Genomic DNA, 24452 nt, shown 5'->3' with positions numbered 1-24452 from the left:
AGGTATGATGGGCAAGATATTTCCTATATGGTTTATTTTTGTCATTAACAGAAGGGACAATAAAATTATACAGATTCTTTCCCTTCACACACAAAGATAGGTAACAGAAATTTCTTTATTTCACCCTCATTTCAAATGTCTCCTCTCGGATTACAGATATCACAGAAGAAAACCAAACCAACACACAACATGCTGAAGGAAAACACAACATCTTAAGACAGATGAGAGTTCAGTCCTTTAAACATTTCTCAGACCACAGAATTTGACATAACCAATGCATTTGGGAGTTCCCTCTTGACTTTTGGTATTAAGACAGGAACAGTAACAAAATATAATTGTGAGACAATTTTTCTATATGTTTCTTAAAAGTTGCAAACTATTATTTCTATTTATGTTTTCTGCTAAAAGCTAAGAGTAAAACTAAACCAAGCTGAATAGTTCCCAATTTTGCTTGCACATTACCTCTAAAGTCAAGCATATTTAGGCTTATGCCTACTCCTTCCCTAACCCTAAATTTCTGTAGTCCTTATTTCTGTAATTTTCTTCTTAAGGACTGAGACTGCTTTTGGAAACCACAAGTACTATTTTATTCTAGGTAACAAAGCATCCAGCAAGGCCTTTAAGGCAAAGCCCCTGAGCACAACACACCTGAGCACTATTGTTCCTGCAAAGCCTCTTGTAGATCCTGTCAATGGCTATGGAGGCATGCTCAAAGCATTGGGTAAACAGCTCATATCTCCTTTTTTTCACCTCTGAAAATTCCTGCTTGCATATTCTGGCCTCTCTTCTGCTGGTCTCAAAAGCTACAGAAAAAAACAGTATCATGGGAATTAAGGAGTCTTTGAGCAAATACACAGAACAAATATATACTGGGTACCATGAGCAGCATCCAAGAAAACCATATTGCAGAAAAAGGAACAGATTAATATAGTGAGAGTTTCCTTACAGATTTCAAATGGAGGACCCACAAACCAGCAAAGTTGTGATGGATTCAATCTGCTCTGTGCCACATTTGTCTGGAGCAAGGAACAATATTCTCCTAATTCCTTCCAGGAGCCAGGCAGCCCTAAGCAGCATCAGCACTGACTTGGTACAGGTTCAGAACCCCTTAAGTTTCTTACATTGTTAGTATCTTCAAAACTCTCTGAAGATAATAATAATTTTGCAGAAATGCTCGTGTCTGAGTTTTGGACAACATATACAGTTCCTTCAGTTATGTAAGAAAATTTAAGCAATTTTAATGTTAAAATCAGTACTTCTCAGAAATTAAGTAAAAACTTAATGATGTCATGTGGGGAACAAGTATCTTCCCAATCACTCCAACTGTATTTTAAGAAACTACTGCACACTCATGTGTATGTTAATGAATTGTTTACAAATAATTAAAAAGGTAACTAAGGACAAACACTTGAGCACAAAACCAGCAGGGCCAACCCCAAGAAGAGGAATTTCAATTAGGGTGGAATCACAAAAGTGACTGACATGCAAGACTCAATGTTACCATCTATTGATTCTTGAAACTTGTCCCGAGCTATCTGTAACTTCTCTCCTGCTCTCAGGTTTGGAGCAGCTGTCTTCATTAATGTGACTTCTTTAGATTTGATTTCCTGCTGCATTTGCTTCACATGATCCTCAATATCTTCATGAGATTCTAGTTCCTAAAGAAAAAACAAACAAACAAACAAAAAACAAACAGAGCAATCTAATTTGCTGTTAAGCCAAGACATCTCAATGCATACAGCAAACACTCATGGTTCCTAAAATAACTACCCCACTCATTAATAGCTCAAACTTGAAACACAACTGAGAAAGCCACCCAGGTCTTAGTTCTTGCAATGAATCTACCAGGCCCTCATCCTTTTTCCTCAGGACCTTTAAAAATAGGGAGCCAATTATTTTCTCTTGATTCTGTTTTTAAAATACAACATAGGAGTAGGATTAGTGCTTTACTCCTTGATTTTTGAAGAATAGGTTCTCAGTGAACTCTTTGAGGTAAGTTCAACTGATGACAGATTCATCCTTTGCTCTGTACTTAGCCTCTAACATTTAACTATTTTCCTCAAGACTTAAAAGGAGAAAACATTACAAAACCTATGTTACCTAATGGGATGTTAGACAGGGAAGGATGGAAAGTATCAGTCTCCGCAAATACCACAAACAGAAGGTAAACAACCCCCTACAGCCATCCTTGGGTTCTAGTTTTCAGCTGTAACATACAAAGTTGGAACTTCAAGGAAAAAAGTGAAGGAGGAAGAAAAAAAATAATAATCAAGGTTATATTAAGTATTTTTGTGGTTCAGGTAAGCGGAAGTTAAAGCCAGTTATATGGAAAATGATCTATCTAGAAATCCCACACATCAATGTCACAAGTACAAAACCAGAGCACACATACACATGCACTTCAGCTTAGGAGTGGTTTTACCAAGTGTCACTTAAAGACCAGGGTGAAGAACAAAATAAACAACAAATAAAATATAAAATGTTTCACAAAAATAAAAATCAAACACTCCATCTCCAATAATTTCTGACAGAAAACATTACCTTTAGATTGACTTGTAGGGTGCTGTAGTCTATCTGAATTCCCTCTTCCCTTTCATAGATCCCTGATGGAGTCTGGATTTCAGTTCCTAACTACAAGATGAAGGATATTCCAGTTCAGGAAAAAAAAAAAAAAAACCCAGTTAACTTTGAAACTCCAAAATCAATTCATTAAAAGGTTTTAAAATTAAGAGACAGTGGTAACATGGTACAAGGTAAGCTTAATTCACAGCTCTTCCCCTGGCCCAAACAAAGTGAACAGTTTAGATATCATGAGCCTAATTAACACACACCTGTTAAATGAAGGCAAAAACCATGTGCAAAACTCAGCTTGAAGCTACGTTAAAAGCAGCAGCAATCTGTTTATTACATATTTACAACACTGTACACACTGTAAATCTCCTGATTGGAAAGATTTATACTGCCTGATATCTCAATCCCTTCCAAGGGAAGGCTGAAGTGTGTAAACTGAGGCATTTCTTCCACTCTTAACTCAAAAGAATAGAGGAGCTTCAGCTCTATATGGCATAAGCAGAGAATCTTTTACTCCCTGTAGCCTGAATTTCAGTCACTTTCCCTCAAATGAAACATGGGCTCTCTCTCATTACTTTCCAAATTCACACACTTTTACAAGTTCTTCAAAACTCACAGCTCATTTCTTTTGTAACAGTGCAGGAAGTTTATTTCTCTTCCCAAAAGATATGTTGGAAAAAGAGGGAAGATGGAGATAATAAGGGGCAGTCATCAGATAGAAGCAATGTTTCTGTTTTAGCCTATCCCTGATTTCTGTGATTTACTGAACACAAAAGGATGATTCTACACACAGCATTTTTATGGATGACAGACCAAACGTGATCTCAACCCTTGCACGTACCATATTTTCATTTCCAAACTGACCCCCGCATACCCTCTTACTTATCTTCATACCCATTTTCTTGTACCACAAGATTTTATATATTTCAAAAGGTATGTTTCAAACACAAGCAAAAATACTTGTAAATAGTATTTCTGTCTACAAAAATAAAAGTAAGTCCTTCTTTTCAATGAAAGAGACCTGATCAAACAGAGTGTATTGGTTTGAACATTACTATGTAAGAGAAACAGTCTTATAAGGAAAGAAAAAGGATCATTAAATTAATGAGTAAGGTTCCTCCATGACATCTATCTTCTGTAAACACTTCAAGTACCTCCACTTCACTGATGTCATCCAGTGATCCAAACAGTAACTGGATTTTCAGGTCCTGCACCTTGCATTCAAGCAGCAGATTATGTCTCCTTAATCTCTTCTCTTCCAGAGAGTTTTCTAGAGCTGCAGCTTCCCTCTGCAACTCTGTGGCTTCTCTACATGCACAAACCACGGAAAACAACTCAAGAGTGGAAACATCACTGCTAATAACATCCACAGAAATACAACATGATAAATGCAGCATAGAAAACAGATTCCAAGCACCAAGAGGGTTGCTTCCTCTGCAATAATAACCCACATCAAACATAGAAAATGGAACTGTACTTCAGCCATCCCTTCCATTCTCCTGAATTACTCCAGAGGAAGCCTCAGTCTCAGTATATTGCCAAGCTCACTTTAAAGCACATTCAAATACCCATCTTTCCTAATTACAGCCTACCACTGTTCAACTCCGGTGAACATGTATGGAGATTTGATCTTTTAGCATGTAATCAAATATATTTACCATTACTCTCCTTGAAACAGCTTGATTCTTTGCAACCAATTTCTCTGATAGCATTGAGTTACCATCAGCATCAATTGTCCACAAAGGAGCTGATTTAATATAACAGTACAACAAAATAATGACCTAAAGTTAGTATTAGTTTAAGGTATCCAACACATGAAAAGTCTGCAAAAATAACAATGAAATTAGAAAATAAAATTTTTCCCATTAGTCAGATCCACTGTACAACTCAAACTAAACTGGAAAACTAAGAGGGAACTTCACATGCCCCTAGTCAAGCTATAAGCTACTACATACTCACCAAAAGAGATGAGAGATCTGTGGTCAGAGATCACAGTGATACTTAAGACTGGGTAGATAACAAAATATTTCTATATGACTTATGGATGGGTCTGTTGAAATACTCTCCTTCACACTGAATTTGACAGTAACACTGACAAACTAAGGCACACTATAGATGCAAATCACTATGTCTCTAATAAATCTTTGACAAGAAAACAAAACAAGAGAAATCCAAACATGTGATCAATAAATCGCTTCTAAATATTACCCTTTTATCATCTCCCCAGAGTAGAAGTCAGACTTACCTATTAAGAGTTAACACTGTCTTTCTGAACTCTTCAACTTCTTTTTGGCTTTTTGTAAGCTCAGATTTATGAGCATTTAATCTCTCCTTAAGGTGTTGCTGCTCCTCCAACAGGTCATTCACTTTTTTTAGAAACTTTTCCTCATCCTGCATAGAAATACTTAAAATTTTAACCTCCCACCAAGAATCTAGATCTGGAACCACTACTATACAGAAAGTAGGAATTAAAGTTTAAACCTGTTACATTCAAATGTGGTCCACACCACAAGATCTGAAAGGCACTGGGGAGGGGGGGTTTCCCCCACTTTATGGCACTTTAATACATTTCACTTCTTGGTTTTTGTTCAAAGCACAAATTTTCTCCTTCCCTTTTCCGTGAACAAGCACAAGCTTGTTTCTTTAACAAGCACCATCAGCACAACACAGGATAAAGAACATTGTGAAGGAGGAACCCATATATATTACTTCAACTAAAAATCTAACTTGGTTTCATAGCATTATTTTAAATGTATTACTGGCTGTAAAGTAGCTTAAAGATGTAAAGAGTTGCTTGCTCTTCATCTTCATCTTCTGCTGAATCTGAGCCACCTGCTGCTGGTTTTATCTATAGCTGTATGTTGCCTTTTTGTATCAACAGAACACATTAACTGAACAAAATATAAACTAATACTGTACAGACAGAAAACCAAAACTGAATTCTTAGTAAGATTACCATTAATAATAACTAAGTATCCAAATACGGCAGTTTATTCCAAGGTTAAAATGCAATATGCATCTGCATTTTCCTAAGCAATTACAAAATTACAAATGAATTGACCCCTTGAAAACTTTATCCACAGCATCTACTACATTCATTCAAAAGTGGAGCTAAGAGGAAAGAATGCACTGAATTACAGAGACAGTGAAATTGATTTTATTATTACCTTCTGCAGCTTGATAATCTCAGCTTCATCTTTATGAACTGACTCCCTCAACTTGCTGATTGAGTTTGTTAATTTTTGTAGATGATCACGATTATACTCCAGCTGAATGTTTAGTCGTGTCCTCTGATTTTCAAACTCCAGTCTAGTCAAAGTACAGGATTTAAAATCAGTTCTTACAAAGTCTGTGATTAGGCTAAGTGAACACAAATATCTGCATTACATTGATTCTACTACATCACATTCTGCAGATATATGGGAAATCACAAAGCTACAGCAATATTGGTTAAACAAATACAATACAGAATATAGCCACATTAATATAGAAAGTGACACCTGAACTTCAACCATCAGTTCATTTTAATATTCTCCTTCTAAGATACAAATTTGTGGTGAGGTGACATATCAGTGAGAGAAACACTAGCTGAGGTTGCCTGTGAAAAACTCAAGAACCTGTTTTCCTCATACGAGTATGTTTTACCAAACACTTGCATCTTACACCCAGTTCTTAAGATTTTTCACACATCAATGACCCTTCATGCTATTCTCAATCTGGGATACTGCCATTTGTCAATGTGAGTATTAGATAACTATTTATATTTTTATATTTTTACAATTGTGCTAACAAAATAGTAAATGTTACCTTTCAAGTTTGTTGCAAGTTGTCACTGACTCTAACAAACCCAAACCATAGCAGTGCTCTAACTAATCCTTGTTTAACTAATCTACATCTGTGATGGAGTTTCTCAAGCACCAATGTGCCCAATCTAATACCAACCACTGGTTTACATTTTAGTGACATATACCACCTTTTCTTATCAATCTCCTCTTGTTGTCTCACATGTTCTTGTTCATACACACGAATATTTTCTATACCAATTTCTTCACAGAATTCTCGGAAAACATCATCTTCAACCTTTTAAAACAGAGAAATGGAACAAAAAATGATCATACTATTTTGAAACTCACAGATGTAAAATATCCAATCACTTCATGCTACAGACTAGATTTTTAAGGTACTTAAAGAAAACAGTTAACAACTATGGATAAATAATTTGTACTTCAAATTTCAAATAACACTTTCAGTCCAAATGCTATTCGTGTCTGTGATCTACCAAGTGTGACTCTAACCTAAGCTCTCCTTGACAGCACCTGGCCATTCTGAAGACAAAAGTCATCTTATTGTAACCAGCCTCCCTGGTTTTACCTATTGTTCCCAGACAGCTGAAGAAGAGAAAGCTGAACAGGACATTAATCAGATACACCAGATTTCTTGGGGGTGTAGTTCAGTTCTTTCATTTGAATCCTTTCAAAATCCTTTTAAGAGACCCATAAATATTATCTACTGTGCTCTGTTTATAGAAAATTCATAGCAAAAATTCTTATTTCCTAATTATACAGTATTTCCTAATTATTTCCTAATTATACAGTAGATATGAACAAAAGCATCAGTCAAAACCAATTCTAAAATTTTAAAGAAAAATTTAAGCAGGCAAATACTAGGTACAGTGTATATGGCTGGACTGAACGAAAAAAATAGCAACACTCCATTCCTCCAAATTCCTATTTAAAAGAAAACTCAATGGACTGAACAAAATTTTAAGAGAACTCTACAGGTCAAAACCTGGTGTTGTTAATACTGTTTTAGTAGTCAGGCTTTTTTAACCAGATAGCAAATATTATATCAAACCAAGTTACACTACTCTCTGTTCCAAATGATAGCCTCCATGTTTTTGTTTTTTCAGAACAAGCAAAAGAAAAGTTCCTGTATCTGGAATTCCTCCATGGTTAACCATCAACTTTCTCAGTGTTTGCAGATGACAGACATCTGCACTCCCTCATGACTGCACCCCAAGCAAGATAGAGAACAGGCAGCAATTTTGGCTTGTTCTTACATGTAGAATTCCAGTCATGGATTAATCCCAGACTGACTGATAAGAACTGGGTCAGAAGCCAGGAACTAAATTACAAATGTATGATACAGCCTGCGTTACTGCAAACAGTGGTGAGGAATCTCTCCTTCTTCAGCAATTTACTTCAGCATCTAAGTCCTGGGCCTTGAATTTTCTAGATAAAATTGCAGTACCATTTTACAACTTATACCAGATTTCTTTGTTTGAAAAGAGTAGGAACAAAGTCAGCCTCAAGATACAGGGAGAGATGAGGTGCCTATTTCCCCAAGAAGTCAGTTACTGCCAACTCTAGCAGAACACAGCAGGAAACCCATCTTGGCATCACATTAGGCTTTACTAACATTCCTTTCACTGAACACCTTTCGTCTCTTCATGACAACCCTGCTCTAAAATCTAAAATACACTGTCTGTATGAACTGTTCTGGGGATCACTGGAAGATTAGTAAATCTAGAAATTGAAGGATGAGATGGCAGAAGCATCTACACAAAAACTAGCTCAGAAACCTAAGTGGTGGATCACATACCACAGAGAACTTTTCCTGCTGCTGGTAAGAAGCAGACAGGAGCAGATTCTAAAGACAAATGCTGTTCAGTACCATAACAGATAATGAATTTGGACAGGTGGTGATAGAACAAGATCTCCATCATCACATCACCTACACCTTTAAAGAAAGGATGAGCAAAGAACACTCAGTTATATCACAGGCTAGCTTAATTTTCCACAAACTGGACTTGAATACAGGTATACAACAGTCCTAAAAAAACCCCAAAAAAAGCCCCAAAACCACAACATGCAAAAATAACCTTCTTCCCACCCAGCAAAGAAAAAACAAAAACAGCAAAATCACAAAAAGAAAACCTCTACAGAAACAGACAAATCCCCCAAAAAAGTGAAAGAGGAATTTGCTGACAATCATCATGCACACCTCAGCCATTCTCCCAGGGCAATGAGAGAACAGAGAAAATCAACAACAAATACCAGCTACTTCCCAAGAGAAAGGAACCTTCAGACTATGCTATTTTTCATCTACTTTCCAAGCATACAGGCCATCCCCCAGACATGTCACCTGTAGAGTTCAGAATAAAGGCCTCTCACAGCACTGAGGACTGTTTTCAGCTCTAGAAAGCTGTATAAATTAAGCAAAGATTCATCTGTTTGAGACATAGATGGATTTAGTTGGTTGGATTTGTATTTAGCACTTGACAGTCACAGAACTTTGACTCTAAGGAAACTGATTTGCAAAGCTATGACTCACATACACTAACATTCTCTGTTAAAAGATATCTAGGTAAGAAAAGTAGAGGATATGGAGAGATTGCTGGAATAATGTACAAGCCTTGCAGACAAAGCAGTTTTCAAAGCTAAAAGTTGTCCAGGTCTAAACAACAGTAAAACTTAAGTTTCTGTAGCCTAACAGCATGAGCTCTCAAAGCTCTGACAAAAGGCATTACCTCATTAATTTTTTTCTGAAATTCTTCTATTTTTTCTTTTCTTTGTACTACTCCTTCATTCAGCATATCATGCTGAGCCTCAATATTTACCAGTTCGCTTTCCAGTTTTGATTTTTCCTAGATAGAAAGGAAAAATATGGTATTTTTTCTTAATAGGATGATCAGCTTTCTAGAAACTGAGACAGCTTGGTTTCAGGTCAACTGTTTTTTTATGATTAAAAACATTAAATATTTTCTTCTCAAATGGCACTTAGCCACTTTTATTGCCAATCTGCACGTAACAATTACAGTTTTAACGAGTGGAAAAGCAAGCTTAAAAAAGCACATGAAGTGCACTTTGACTTACAGACTTCTGAAGATCACTAAATGATAAACCAAGCTTACCAGAAAACCAAGTTATAAAACTACAATAGAAAAAGCCTCATGTAAAGTACTCTGCAATCTTGTTCTTTATATTTTGACAATTCCTCAGTTGGAACTGCTTATGTACAACTTTAACTGAATTTTAAAAACTATGTAAGGAAGTAGCATTACTTTATCAGTAATTACTAAAACAACACAATTATTAAACATAAAAATTGTAAAGAATTAATACTATACCATGAAGAGATTAGCAAGATGTTTCTTTTTAATAAGGTCTAATTCACTCTGTGAATACTTAAGTCGTGTCTGAGTTCCTTGGCACTGAGCATGCAATTGCTTCAAGTCAGCCTCCTTCCGTCTGATCTTCATTAAGTCCTGCAAAAGTGTTAAGGTGAAATAAACAACTTTTTAAACAGAAGGTGAACTACTTGAAAATTATTTGCTTTTCAGATTTTAAAGCTCAGATTTTAAAGGCCTCACTGACGCAGGCCTCATTCAAGGTAAAGGCTGATAGCACAGGTCATATTCAATATTAATATTGCAATGGATTTCTCTCTACCAAGAAAGTAGCTGCTCACAGATTACATTACACCTCCATCCCTCTTAAAAAAAGCCAGTGCTAAAGGTATGACAAATCATTTCACACTGGCAGATTTTGGTTCATGCTAACATTCTCATATCGATACAATCATATTGTCATTTTCACTACAAGTCTTCAGGTACTCAACTTATTCCTGGAGGGAGCTTGGACCGAAAGTGTTGTCCTGTATTTCTGCCTGTGAACTGAGAATCACAGCTCAGAACTGAGATGCAGAGTTCATTATTAACTAGAAGAGGAGGAACAGCTTTTATGTCCTGTCTGCATCTTCTAGAAGCTTTGTAAATTACATTTTTAGAAAATCACCTTCCCAGATCTAAGTTAGACACAGCATGATGTCTGCTGTTCTTTTAAAAGACCTACCTTTAACTGATTAATCAAGCTATCTCTTCTTTCTTTCATTTTAGTAATTTCCTTCTCATCCCAACATCTAGCTTTAACTCTTAAATCACTTGATCCTCCAGAAATAACTCCAGATTTCAGAAATAAAGTTCCATCAAGAGCCACCGTCTGGAAGAAAATAAGTTATATCCAAATAAATCTGAAAAAAACCCCAGCTAAAATGCCCCGTGCACTAGCAACCAAGATATGGTAGTTAAACAAGTAACAAGCACATTTGAGTTAGACTCAAATTCTTCTTTTCTCTTCTAAACCTGCTAACACGAGACACTTGAATTAAAGAGAAATTCTGTTATACTTTCTTCTGAAGTAAAGAGAAGTTCTGAATTTCAAATAAAAATGACACTCACCTTCAACTTAAAGCTGTCTTAATCAAAATTTTAGAAAGTTTATTATTAGCTTATTTTACAAAGAACAAAATACTGTGTGCAGCAATAGACAGGAATAAGAAGAAAGAACTGCAGGAAATGACAGAGAAGCTTCCAGTTCTTTACATGACCTGTATCTACAACAGAGAAATTCTGGCAGATATTTTAAGGAATTTTGAAAGCCTTTATTCAAAGGAAATCTTGCAAGATGAAGTCTGTATTTTTAAATCAGATAGTTGTAGAAGTAGGATTATCCATCCCTCCTACTCCTCATCACAAGAACCATACCAAGAACCATATTTGGATTCTAACTATCCTTTCATTTGCCTTTTCCCAGGACACTGCTTCAACTTACTATTAGAGGGAAAACACAGCCATGTGAAGTACCTAGTGCTTTGTTTCTCTGGGATTAGGCAGCATAGTACCAACTCTGTTTATCTGCAATACTCCAGCATGCTTACAGAAGAATTATTTAATAGCATCAAACATGTAACTGTTGCAATGAAAAATGTATGCAACAAACTTTGGCTTCTTACTTTCAACCTCACTGGTCCATCAAATGCAATCTGTTTTGCTTCCTTAACAGTTTCACAGATCAGGGCATTCCCACTCACAAACTGAATCACTTTTTTCAGTGCAGCAAATTGTGTTTGTACAACATCCACCATCATCTTAGCTCCTCTTATCTCCCTTAGCTTCTCGTTAATTGGTTTAACCTGTAAAGCAAATAAGCAGTGTTTAGAATGCACTTTGTTATAGCAAAGCATACCCAAATCTGAGTAGTCTGGGGACAGGATGTACAGATCTACGCAACGGGGAGCTCAATCACTGCAAGACTAGAAACAGATCTGGAGTTTATGCTCTCTGTGCACCACTGTCCTTCAATCTGTGTAACCTATTGCATTACTATTTATGATGAATTAAGATACTATTGTATAATCTATGCATCCCATCAAAGGACACCAATGCATGGAGAATAAACAAGAGAGTTCAAGATGTGTGTGTAGTTGCTGTGTTACCACCTTGCCCAAAGACGCTGTGGCTTCGCCATCCCTGCAAGTGTTCAAGGTCAGGGGGTAGGAGCAACCTGGTCTACTGGAAGGTGTCCCTGTCCATGGCAGTGGTGGAACCGGATGAGCTTTAAGATCCATCCTAAACCAAACCAGTCTGTAATTCTATGATTTTTGGGGTCAAGGAGACATGGTGAGATAGTTCCCACAGCTGGAGCAGTGCCATGGAGGGACACAGGCTTTTGGCAAGACAGGTGGGGTGGTGACAAGCAGGTCAAGTTACCCTTCATGTGAGAGAACAGCTGGAATGCATGGAGATTTTCCTGGGGAAAGAAGATGAGCCATTTGGGAGCTCATAGGTAAGGACTGAGGGGCCTGGTAAAAGCGACATTGGGTGTCTGCTACAGGCTGCCTGATCAGGAAAGACAAAAGGATGAGGCTTTCAACAGACAGCTAAAAGAACAACAAGAAAGGGCAGAAGCAACTCATGATGTTCCTGAGAAGCACTGATGACCAATTCCTTGCTCAAGTGAGAAATACTGGAAGGTGGGAACGTGAGGTGTGCAAGACCTCATACTCAAAAGGGAAAGGCTTGTAGGGGATGGGAAAGCCAAAAGCAGCCCTGGCTGCAGTAAGCATGACACAGAGGAGTACAGCATCCTGAGAGTAGGCACCAGGGCAAAAGGCAAGCTCACAGCTCTGGACTTTGGCATCTTAATGGAACAAGACCCCCAAATGAAGACAGGCCCAAGAATCCTGTTCAGTGTTAAAGGATCAGCTCCTCTAATCTTAAGAGTGTTAACATACCAACAAGAAAGAAGTCAGGCAAAAATGCCATGAGGATAAACAGTGAGCTCCTGGCAAAACTCAGATGCGAAAAGGAAACAAACAAAAGGTGGAAGCAGGAACAGGTAGTCTCAAAGGAATCCAGAAACACTGTACAAGCATGCAAGTATGAGGTTAAAAAAGCCAAAACTCATCTGAAACCAAATGCGACAAGGGATGTTGAATAAATGGCATCTGTAAATACACTTTTGGCACTGTAAGTACAGAGGGATAAAAACAAAACTAAGGAAGAGTGAGCATGCTACTGAATGAGGCAGGGGTCTTGGTGACACAGCATACAGAACAGATTAAGGTACTGAATTCTTTACACCTCCGCTTTTACTTGCAAGACTAGCCTCTGGGAATCCAGGCAGGATCCCAAGGGGGAGTCTAGAACAAAGAATACATATTCCTGCAAGGAAAGGATCTGTCAGGCAGACTTAAGCAAACCAGATCCATGTAAATGCACATGGCCTGGTGTGATGCAACCAGCGGAGCTGAAGAATGTCATTACAAGGTCACTTCCAATGCACCTTTGAATGACTATGGCAACTGAAAGAGGTGCCTAAGGATTAGGGGAAAGCAATTGTCACTCCTGTGCTCAAAGAAGGGGCAAGGACGTGGACCCAAGAACTACAGGATGGTCAACCTCATGTTGATCATGGAACAGCTGACAGAGCAACTTATCCTACAAATCAGTTCTAGGCATATGAATACAAAAATATTGAAGAAGTAGTCAGCATGGACTCACCATGTTGGTGATGCATGATCAACAGCCTGACAATAGAAATGACTGGCCTGGCAGACCAAGGGAGAACAGTGAGTACTATCTACCTAGACTCTAAAGAGGCTTTTAACAGTCTCCCCTAAGATCATCATGGAGAAGCTGATGAAATAGGGTCTGGATGAATAGAGAGGTGCATTGAACACTGTCAGAACAGACAATCCCACATGGTGGTGACTGGTAGCACAGTTGGAGGCCAGTAGGTAGCCATGCCAATACTGGGATAGATCCTGTTTAATATCTTCATTAATCATCTGGATGATGCAGAAGAATGCAGCCTCAGCATTTGCTGACCACAAACAATTGGGAGGAATGGCTGATATGCCAGATGGTCATGCTGCCATCCAGACGGACCTCAGCTGGCTGGCAGAGTGGGCCAACAGGAAGCCCACAAAGTTCACTTCCCAAGTGTGGACACTGCTGAAGGCCTAGGCACATTTTAGCTAGGCCTTTTTTCTCAGGCCATGACATTTTCTCAGCCTCAGCTAGGATTTTTCCCAAGCTAGAGGTTTCTCCTTTATTGTAAACACAAGAGAAAGAATCGTAACAGAGGTAAACACCTGCAAGGTCCCTGAGAAAGCCAGGGAGAAGAGGTGTCTCTTTCTCTGACCAATGATCTGTCTGTATTTTGTTTTGCACGAACTGCCTTATTTAAGGCAATGGTTTCTTTCAATAAATTGCTCTTTCTGCTTGGTGCAGAAAAGAGCAAGATGCGTCTCGTTGCTGTTTTTTCGCTGCTCCGTAATATTTCTCCATGGCAATGCCCAAGTCCTGTGCCTCAACACTTAAGCCAATTTTAGCTAAACTTAAATGAGTCAGCATCAAGATTTACAAGTGTATTAGCTTCCTGATGACAGGAGAAAGAAAAACGTACTTACATCAAGGTAATCCAAAGCAAGGAAAGTTTCAGGTTCAGCTCGTTCTTGTTTTAGAAACTGAATGCAATCTCTTGCTATTTTCTCAGTGGCAACAACAATAGCAGTCATGTACTTGCTGAATACCTTGGTAACAGCAAGCTGGTATTTTTTGTGAATAGGATGGCACAGGTCAAGCAATCTTCCAAACTGAAGATTAAAATAGAGATATATTAATATTTTAGGTATCAAAAATGTTTTTGCATAAAAGAGACATTTTTCCTCTTACTACTTCAGTATTACTTATCAGCTACACTCTCACAGCTGTACATGAGAACAAACAGAAATCATAGCAGTCATCAACCCAACTTATAAAGTGTGCCTTAAAAATCTGAAAGGATCTCATTTTTTCTCTAAGGTTAAGATATGTATCAATGTTTTACTGAGAATCTCTCATGCACTTCTAGAAGCATGACAGAGTGACAAAGTGAGCTAAGCATGCTTTCTGGAGAGTAAGAAAGTAAGACTAACATCTTAAAGTGACAATAACATCTTAGATAAACTGACCTTTTACCTGCAAAATGGCAGCAAGAGGTACCATTTCAGTTTCAACCCAAAAATGAAGAAACATGAAATGAAAAAACCTACTTTATTTGGACTATACAGTACAAGAAATCAAACCTCTTTTTCCATGTGTTGAAATAACATCTCCAAAGAGAAAATTATAGTTTTGTTGTACATGCTCCCTAAAGGTTTTTCTCTTTTCTGTAATTACAGGCAGAGCCATACTTTTCCTGAATGCACATTCTGAACATTATTACTGTGAATTCATGCAAAAACAATTTTCCTGCATCTTGACATGTAGCTACTCACCTCTTCTTGCACATCTACAGTTTTATTCTTATCAAATTTACTACTTGCAGTGTTCACTCACCATTATAAGCATGTTTTAACAGAATAGAAGCTGTAAGATAGATGTAGGAATTGAACATTGTCTGCCATTTCTACCCATGAAATCCAGAAGACCAACACAAAGATTTCCTTCAGTTCTGCCAGCAGACCAGGAGACAAAATGTATCCTGACCCTTCTATCCTAAAACTGTGATTTAGGTTGTGTTCACTCATCTGGAAGTAGTACACCCAAGCATTAAGAAGCAGTTCAGAAACAACTATGTTGCCTCAGTATGCTGGTGTCAGGAAAACTACTGCAGGAACTGCAGTAACTGAAGTAACAAGGGTAACTGAAGCAGGCAGCACTAAGCCTTCCTGTAACAGAGTAAGTTTATGTAATGGATTGGACTTCTCATTTTTGTTAGAAGCCATCCCATCTCCAAGTACTCTCAAATTTGCAGTTCCTACAGGAAAAATCACAAAATATTCCTCAACACCACCTTCCCTAAGCCAATGAGGCATCACCATCTGATCCGGGTCTTTTCCAACAGGTATAAAAGCAAGAAGCGAGCAAAAAGAGATAAGCAAATCAAGCCTTTCACTTTTTTGCACCATCTTGCTAAGTTGGAGGGAAAAAATTCTGAAGAGCAGATGAAAAGCAAATTTCTTATGCTCTGGAGAAAACAACAGGATCAGATGCTTGCCATGTTCTGAGGAGGTTTTTGCAAAAGACCAAGAAACAAAAAACATTTTACTTCTCATCTTCTAAAGGCAACACTTGAAAGCTGAGTAAACATTAAAAAGATTTCCAGCTTGTACATCTCAAATAACTATGTATATCAAAAGGGATCAGTGAGTCATACTCATAGGTCAACTATTTAATTGACTACATTTATTAAAAATTTCTTAACTGAAATGGCTTTCAGTGTTGGAGTCCATCTATCTTTTTGATGCCACTAAAAAGATGTGAAGATGCTTCATAAACCAGTTAATGTCTGCTGGCAATTCAGAATCAATAGATAAAACCCTTAATGGCATTACTGAAGTGTAATTTAAGGGAAATATGTAAAATAACCTAACTTACAACCAAAGACAGACCATTTGATAATATAAAAAACTGTCTTTAAGAAGCAGTACTTGTTCCAGAATAAATGGTCTCATGGCTAACCTTCCCATTAATTTGTTCAAAATAATGAAGTCAAAAAGGAGGACATAAGAAAACAAAAGCAAATAAGGAAAAATGAATTAATTAAATACCACTAAATCATACGAGATCAAAATTACTATTTTATGTGAGCAGTAATCCCTTCATTTTTGGAACCTGTGAAAAAATAATGCCAGCATATGTTCCAATTCTTCCAGTAATACTATTTCATCATGTATACTCAAACCAGAACAAAATTTAAAAGGGTATTCCAGACTGTCCAATTTACTCCAGCTACTTACTTAGCCTAATGGAGACCTTGTAAGTCTTAACTCTAAAATAAAGCATGTAAATGATGCCATTCCATTACCACAGAATCCGGATACAGCCTTTTTAGACTTTCCAGGATCTCTGCTCTCATCTGCTCACGCCTTCCTTCATGGTAATCAATTTTGGCATTCTGCAGTTCATCAACTACTTGGTTCAAGTCTTTGTTCACTTCAACTATTTGTATTGTTGCATTCTCAATTTCCTTAGCCAGCACTTCCTCCTGCTGTTTTTTTTCTGTTAACGATTCCCTTTGAATAGGTGCAAAAATAAAAAGCAACTCACAATTTTATTTATACACACTTTCAGTACAAATTAAGGTCATTCTGCAGTCACCTAACTTCACAAGGAGTAAGTATCAGTCAGAAGACAAGACCCAGGAGAGAAGAACCAAGCCGTGCTAATACACAGTGTAAATATTAATGCTTTCTAGAGAAGCACAACTACAAAACTGTCCTGCTTTTTTTCTGAGAATTTGTCCAATAATAGCCCCACATCCAGTAACACAGCTCCACATCCACAGTAACATAACTTGTGAAAAATTAGGATTATAGAATGGATTCAAACAAAATATGGATTAGTCATCATACTTACTACTTTAGTTTGACAGCTAAAGCGACTGAAATATTAGGTAAAATCATTAAGAATTCTGGTTATTAAAATTTCAAAGAAAGTAATTGGAAGGAAAGAATAATTAGAATGAAATAGAAATCTGCTATGATTTGAAAGTGATTAATACCCAAGAAATCCAATTAGCTTTTAATTTTTACACATACATGCATATTTTAACATATTCTTCCAACTTCTCTATGCGTTTTTCATGCTCTTCTATTTGTTCCACAGTCTGCTTTATGGTTTCCTATGCAATCACAAACAGAATACGTTAAAAATAAACCAGAGTGAAATGACAGTTTTAAGATATACAGCTCTATGTTCAGAACAAGTCTTGAGATAAATCTTTTCTTCTTTATTGCAACTTCATGGTGAAGTAACAGCATCTCTTTTGCAAGAGTAGGTGCCAAGGTGCAACTGAACAAATAATATAGGGAAATTATCTTACTAAGGCCACTATTGGATTTTCTGTGGTCAGCTCCAGTTCAGGGAAAGACTCTTCAGCACAGAGAATCATGACACCAACAAGTAAAAAAGAACTTTAAACAAAGAGCCAGGAAACTATAGGTCTTGAAATAGAAGAGATTATATTCTCGACTCTACATCAATAGTTTTTTCCAAAAAAGTTGACAGTTTCCAAAATGACGGAAAAAAATTGTAATTAAAAAAACCCACCAATGGTAAAAAGAATTTTCCATCATTCAAATTTATTAAAAACACATTAACTGAGGCAAGTGGAGGAAAAAAAAAATACTGCTATCTACACAGTTTATTAAGCCTTGATTTAACTCTTGAACTCTGTGACCTTTTAAATAGCCCTAGGGATAGAGAGTTACCTCCTCTTGCACCCACTACAAGGTTTGCATATTCATGTTTCATGCACTCAAGTATTTCTTATTCCTTTCTCAACAACACAATGGAATTTGCTGTTTAAGAAGCACAGGCAACAGAATTTATCTCACTTCTAGATACTAACTAGATTTTCCTGGTAATAAGTAATTAATAAAGAAATAATATTTTATGATGAAAAAATTGATGTAGGAATATTAGCTTAGCTATTATGGTAAAGATAACTTCATAGCCTCATGAACATGGAGTAAAATATAGACTTTTCCAAAGAAGCAAGTTTATATGTTCAAGAATTATGTGTTTGAAACTATATCACCCATAAAATCTCAGATGATACATTTTTAAGCTTTCTGAATAGCAGCCTCCCTCAACCTTGACTCTAAGTAAATGCTGAAGAAACGCATGCTGCCTCTCTAACATCTTAGCAGGTGACAGAAATGCAAGTTAGCAGTCGGGAAAAAACCTCAAAACAAAACAAAAAAGAAACAAAAAACAAACAACCAGGAAACCCAACACCTAACAGGATGAGGTTTCCAGCAAAACAGTAGTCATCAGCTGAGCTTCTGCCCTTTTTACTTCTATCAGAAGCAAACATCAGGCATAGTAACCAAGCCAAAGTGAAAAAACATATGTGTTTTATTGTTACATGTTTGAATCTGCAATGATGAAATATATCAGAATCAAAATTACTGCAACTCTATTCACACAAAGCTGCCTCTGAAGTGCAAGAGAAGAGTGGACACTGAGGTTTTTCCAACTACAACACATTCTTATACACAACTGACCTTAAAAGGTAGTTGTGATCAAAATATACCTCTGCAGGGTGTGACTGTCATACATATACACAACAGCAGTAGGACACCTCAGAAAGACTCCACTTACAAATCCAGAAACTGATGACAGTTAAGCCAATGTTCTGAGTAACTGTAAAATATCAGAGCCAAAGCTTTCAAAACCAAATCCCCAGTGTGGGCCCACACAAATGGTTTCTCAACAAATTTAGAGGCCATTTTGCTAAACCTGCAGCAACATGTAAACTGAGTTAATATGTGCCAAGTACCTCTTCTGTTGAGGACTTCATTACATCAAAGTACTGAATGCATTTATATGGCCAGTTACACCAGAGAACAGCAGAGACATTTTTCAACTAAAAACTTCATTTTAGTTTGATACAGATACCTCAATTTCCTTTTTCTTCCTGAAGTTAAGTTTCAGCCTTTCTTGATCTCCTTTATCCTCCCAACGAAGTTTTTCCAGCTGTTGGGCTAGTATAGCTACTTTCTTTCTTGCCATTTCCTTTAGCTCTTTGTACTGCTCTAACTGGACCAAAAGAAATTAAAAAAAAAAATAAAATCACTCTCTGCTTGGTAAGTGAAGACTCATGTTGTTACAGCCTTAAGTTACTTTACCTACCTAAATTTTATGAAACCTACCCAATTCTCCAGAAGACTCTTGTAGCTACTTATCGCATTATAACAAGCTATATTTTTTTAGGAAAGATTCAATCCAAAGCTTACACCCAATAGTTCTCACCTACAGTAATATTCTTAGCCTTTTTTATTACTCTTATTGTTCAGCTTATAGTACTTCCCATTCAACCTGAAGGTTAACACTAAGTTTTTGCATAGCCCAAAATTAGTGCAATATTTACAGCATTCTCATGTTATTGAAAGATTTCATCTAGTAAGTAGAATATAAGTATTTTAAACAAATCTGCTAAGTGATAACTAACTGACCAAATGCCTCTAAAGTCAGTGCAGGAAGACTCACAAACTAAGGTAATAATCCTGCAGGTTCTGCATTAATTTATCAGAAACTATTTTAAGGAGCAGACAGTGGAAAGAAAGCTATCATGTAGTTTTACAAACATACATGGCCATAGGGTTGCAAATACTGCTTCTTCTGGACTGAATTTACTATTAAGGAATGTAGCCCTTTCCTTCTCAAATGAGCTACCTCAGTTTCAGACTCAGATCCACAGCAGATGGTATTTATACTACCAGATCTGGTTCAGTTTTTTGTCTGCATTGGTTTTCCCTAATTGATATATCAGATGAAAAGCCAGTTCTCAAAAATCACTCACCCTGAGACCCTGACAAATGTTTTCTGTCCTACCTTCCCACAATGCACCATGTGTCTAAATAAAACATAGAATTTTGGCTTTGTTTGAGTTCAAGGGCAAAAAGATCACTAAAAATGACAGGTTATCACAATTATTATTTGATGAAATAACAGATTCCATGTAATCAGGAGTATTTTTGGACTCCTCTGGTAAACAGTACTTTGGGGCCTCCTGGTTCACCTGACTTTCTCCCAGCTCAATATCTTCTGCTCTCTGCTTTCTCTCTTCCTCTGTTTTCTCCTCAAAGGCTCTCCATGCCTTCTCAATGTCACTCAATTCTTTCTCTAGTTCTTTTATGTTCTGCTTTTCCTTATCACACATTTTCTCCTTGTCCCTTACAGACTTTTTAGACATTTCTACTTTCTTTATTTGGTAGGATGTGTTTTCCTTTGCTTTTATATAGAGAGGTCTCTGCTGAACCAGTGACGCTTCCAGAGTCCTAAAAAACAAAACCGGAAACAAACCCGAAACAACCAACTCCCACAAGAAAAAACAGACAAAACAATAAAGCCAAAGGAAAAGGGGAGAGAAGGAAGATGGAAAAGACACCCCCTATCCCCAGGCTGGCAATATATACAAACAATCTCTTTCAAACTCTAAGGCTGAGACATACACTGTGGGTATGCCCGCAGAGGATTTTGTTAAAATATCCACTGAAAATAGTAATTTAAGAAGTGAAATTAAAATGTAAGAGCAAACAAGTATTTATATAAGGAAATAAGTACATAGGCATAGTAGAGAAAGTAAAAACCATCTCTAGATTTTAGTTTAGTGAACTGCTAGGAATGCCAAGCCTAATGCCATGCCACCTGCCAAGCAACTCCCAGAGCAGACAACACTTTATTCAACTATCACAGACTCTGATTGAAAAACCTACTTCATTTCTTTTTCCATATGCTGTTGGTCCCTGTTTAGTATCCCAAACATTTTTTTCTTGGCTTTAAAAGAATCTTCTGCTGTAGAAAGAGATTCCTTCTTGATATAAGCCTCCATATTCTTTTCATCCAAATTGTTTTTCAGAAAGTCAATTTGTTTTTCATTGTGATAAAGGTGAAAAAGCTGTAGCTGTATCCGTTCTTCCTCCAGTTCCTTGATTAGCATCTGGTAATGCTCTGCCTACCAACATTAAAATTAAATTTATAAAAACTATTTTCCATCATTAGCTGACTAATTTCAAGGCCAAAGTGATGGAAAATGACATACAAGTAGCTGTAATTCCAGTAATGACCACTAATCATAAAATTCACATATTGAAGTCAAAAGTTAGGTTAATTAATTATATGGGAAAGCCTATACTTTCTTTTATTTAGATTACATGTATTTCTCCACCTTTCTCAACAATAATAAATTACTACATAGTATACTGAAAAAATTACTAGACTAAAATCAAGAAAAATTTGGGTTTGTTTTGTTGGTTTGTCGTGCTTTTTTAAACACGATCGAAGCTCACATGAGATGCAAAATCTGCCAATTTATCATGAAAAAATGAACGAACTTGAAGTTACCTCCTCTTTTTCTATTTTTGCTTGTTTACGTTCTGCTGCCACACCTTTTTTCCTGTTATAATTAAACTGTGTATCCTCTTGTGCTTGCTGCATTTTCTTCTTCTTTTGTTCATAGTCTTCAGCATATTCCCACGAATTACTAATTTGTTCAAAAAGTTGAGTTCTCTCCTTTGGCTTCTTCATTGCAATGGATTCTACCGTTCCCTAGAGCAAAATTGAAAATAATTAAATTTTGCAGCACTGTAGATCATTCTGATGCCCTATGAATTTAAGGGCATATAGTACAGATGGATCTCTGTATATACTTACAGTGAGCACAGTTGCTGGAAATACATCTAAATTCAAACACAAGGAAAAATTTAGTGCCAAAATAAGGATCACCTAGCCACTCAGGTTTCTACAAATGTTTCTGTAAGAGGGAAAATCCATTCTTCCTTAGGAATTTTTGTCAGCAACTCTAAGGAAGATGATTTAGTGAAATGAATTATTCATCAAAAGCTTAAGGCCTATTTTATTAAATTCTTGGAAACTAATAGCTGAACAGAATTTTCAACCCCTCAACCTTTACAAAAAGTCCTTACATTTTCTTGTGCCTTTACTAACAGGAGTGTTTTAAGATAAAATTACTTTTTCCTAGCACTCCTACAATTAAATACACAAAGCATTTACACAGATCCATAGTTTTTTATCTATTGTGAATAACAGAAGCACACAACTTCTTCCAGATTACCTTCTTTCTTACTAGCATATGAATACACATACAAATCCCATTTAGTATATTTTGTAGTCTTGTAGTTCTTGGCAAGGTCAGGAAAAATTAAGCTGGTTTTTAGCTGGCTAAGGGTGCTCTCATTTGTAGACAACACTCAACTGCATATTCTATGAAATGACCTAAGAACCTTTTGTTTTCTTTTGAAAGTACCTCAAATGCTCACCTGAAAAACAAGGCAATTCCTGGCCTTGACAAGAATGCCTACTTTTTCAAGCTCAGATATGTATGCAGATCGGCTGACAGATTTGTCATTGAAAAGAAACTCAGAACAACTACCTAAAAGAAGAAAGGAAAAAAAAATACTGCTGAAAATGGCTATAATAAAAAAATTATTGGAAAATAATTAAACTAGCAGAATAATTTAACAGCAATTTTCGCAAAGAACAACATAGATTTCAATCATTAATTTTATCCTTTCAGTAATTTTTTTTTGCTGTTTGAAAACTCTGGTTTCTAATTTTAGCACTTTTTAAAGGAACTGACACACTTACAGTGCTCACACTTAAAACAAGGTATCGACCCCATCTCCTAGAGAAAATCATCATCAACAGACCCCAAGGAAATATCTAGAGAAATACTGAGCAAGGAACACATAATAACTCGTTCAATTTTTACTAATTAACACAAATATTTTTTTCCAATTATATCACTACTAAAAACGTATCTCAAAGACTATGATAATCTGCCCAACTATGAATATTTGGCATCTGAAATTCCAAATTGGGTAGTTTTGGTCTCCATTTCTTTAGACATCAGACAATACACAATACGTGCAACAGAATCTACTACTACCTACCACGGATAACTCTTGAAAATGTTTTTTCTTGCCCGTCTTCCTCACAATATACTATTTTCACACTAGCTGTAGAAGAAACAGGTTTTCCAACATGTGCTCCATGAATAAGTTCTCGAACACTTTTAACTCGCAAATTTGATGTCTTTTCACACATTGCAAAGCTAACAGCATCCATTATGTTAGATTTTCCTTAAAAAGTAAAAAAAAAAAAAAAAAAAAAACCAAGACATTTTTGACATGACATAAATGGAATCATTTTACTAAGAATTAGAGAATCTGGAGAACTGCCAAAGTATTTTAAAATTCTTTTTTTAATTTTGTGATTTTTATTCTTTTAGGAAGAAATTCTTCCCTGTGAGGGTGGTGAGATAGTGGCACCTGGAAAATGTATCATAATTACAATACAGAATATGGCGATAGGACAATAAAAAGAGTGATAACAATGCTAAATATATTCAACTTACATTCATAGATCTTACTTCAATCAGGTAAGTGAGGATACTACAGGGTCTAGAAATCTGAATTATGAATTAAATCATTAAAAGACTATGGAAACTAAAGCAAAATCTTAAAACCATCCATGTTGCTCTGTTAAGAATAGCCCTCACCTCCTATCACTTGGACAAACAGATATAAAACCCCCTTTGTTGATGTTTTCTGAAGTAGAAATCAAATTTTAACAAGTTCCAGCATCTCGGCATCACCTACACAGTCCCGTTGGGGGACGTCCCGGCAGCCGCCATTTCGCGGAGCCACTCTGCCATTCCCGGAGGAAAGCGAAACCCACAGACTCTCATCATGAAGCAGGTTTCCACTGGTACAGCCCGGAATATTAAAACAAAACCGTCTTTATGCGATCTCTGCAAGCTGGGGTGGCTAAGACAAGATGTGCTGTTTGCAAACTAGGCTTTCTGCTTAAGCTAGAAAGCATCAAGTCAACTCGAAATTAAAACGCATTCAACCCCCTCTCTCCTCCCAGCCTGTTCCTGCCCTTCCATTCCGAAAAAACCTACACTTGCAGCCAAGAATTACAGAGCGGGTGCCCTAAAGGCTCCATTTGTGCTACCAGCCCTTCAGGTGCACATGAGGAGATTTTCAGCAGGCCCGTGAGGCTAAATCCCGCCAAACTAAGA

At 36.8% G+C, this 24452-nt stretch overlaps 1 protein-coding gene across 3 annotated transcripts in view; it reads right to left on the bottom strand.

The window, feature by feature from the left end:
* The window catches only part of SMC1B (structural maintenance of chromosomes 1B), a 30047-nt gene that overhangs the window by 5240 nt on the left and 355 nt on the right, over positions 1–24452 (bottom strand). The window contains exons 1-21 of one of the 3 annotated variants that reach the window (XM_079304806.1): positions 24107–24398; positions 23320–23508; positions 22687–22799; positions 21752–21955; positions 21124–21362; positions 20427–20685; positions 19304–19444; positions 17440–17522; positions 16707–16914; positions 14326–14511; positions 11365–11544; positions 10425–10571; positions 9701–9838; positions 9101–9217; positions 6545–6651; positions 5739–5880; positions 4817–4962; positions 3726–3879; positions 2542–2631; positions 1502–1658; positions 649–803 (exon numbers count right to left, since the gene is read on the bottom strand). In XM_079304806.1, the coding sequence (XP_079160932.1) occupies positions 649–803; positions 1502–1658; positions 2542–2631; positions 3726–3879; positions 4817–4962; positions 5739–5880; positions 6545–6651; positions 9101–9217; positions 9701–9838; positions 10425–10571; positions 11365–11544; positions 14326–14511; positions 16707–16914; positions 17440–17522; positions 19304–19444; positions 20427–20685; positions 21124–21362; positions 21752–21955; positions 22687–22799; positions 23320–23494 (3141 nt within the window). In that variant the 5' untranslated portion in view covers positions 23495–23508; positions 24107–24398. Of the gene's footprint in view, positions 1–648; positions 804–1501; positions 1659–2541; positions 2632–3725; positions 3880–4816; positions 4963–5738; positions 5881–6544; positions 6652–9100; positions 9218–9700; positions 9839–10424; positions 10572–11364; positions 11545–14325; positions 14512–16706; positions 16915–17439; positions 17523–19303; positions 19445–20426; positions 20686–21123; positions 21363–21751; positions 21956–22686; positions 22800–23319; positions 23509–23783; positions 23971–24106; positions 24399–24452 lie in introns of those variants that run through there. The other 2 variants (XM_079304807.1, XM_079304805.1) reach the window with 2 other exon arrangements.

The sequence above is a fragment of the Erithacus rubecula genome, assembly GCF_903797595.1.
Source record: "Erithacus rubecula genome assembly, chromosome: 4".
Lineage (NCBI taxonomy): Eukaryota > Metazoa > Chordata > Aves > Passeriformes > Muscicapidae > Erithacus > Erithacus rubecula.
Note: the sequence above shows the minus strand (reverse complement) of the source record. Positions and strands in the feature narration are given on the sequence as shown.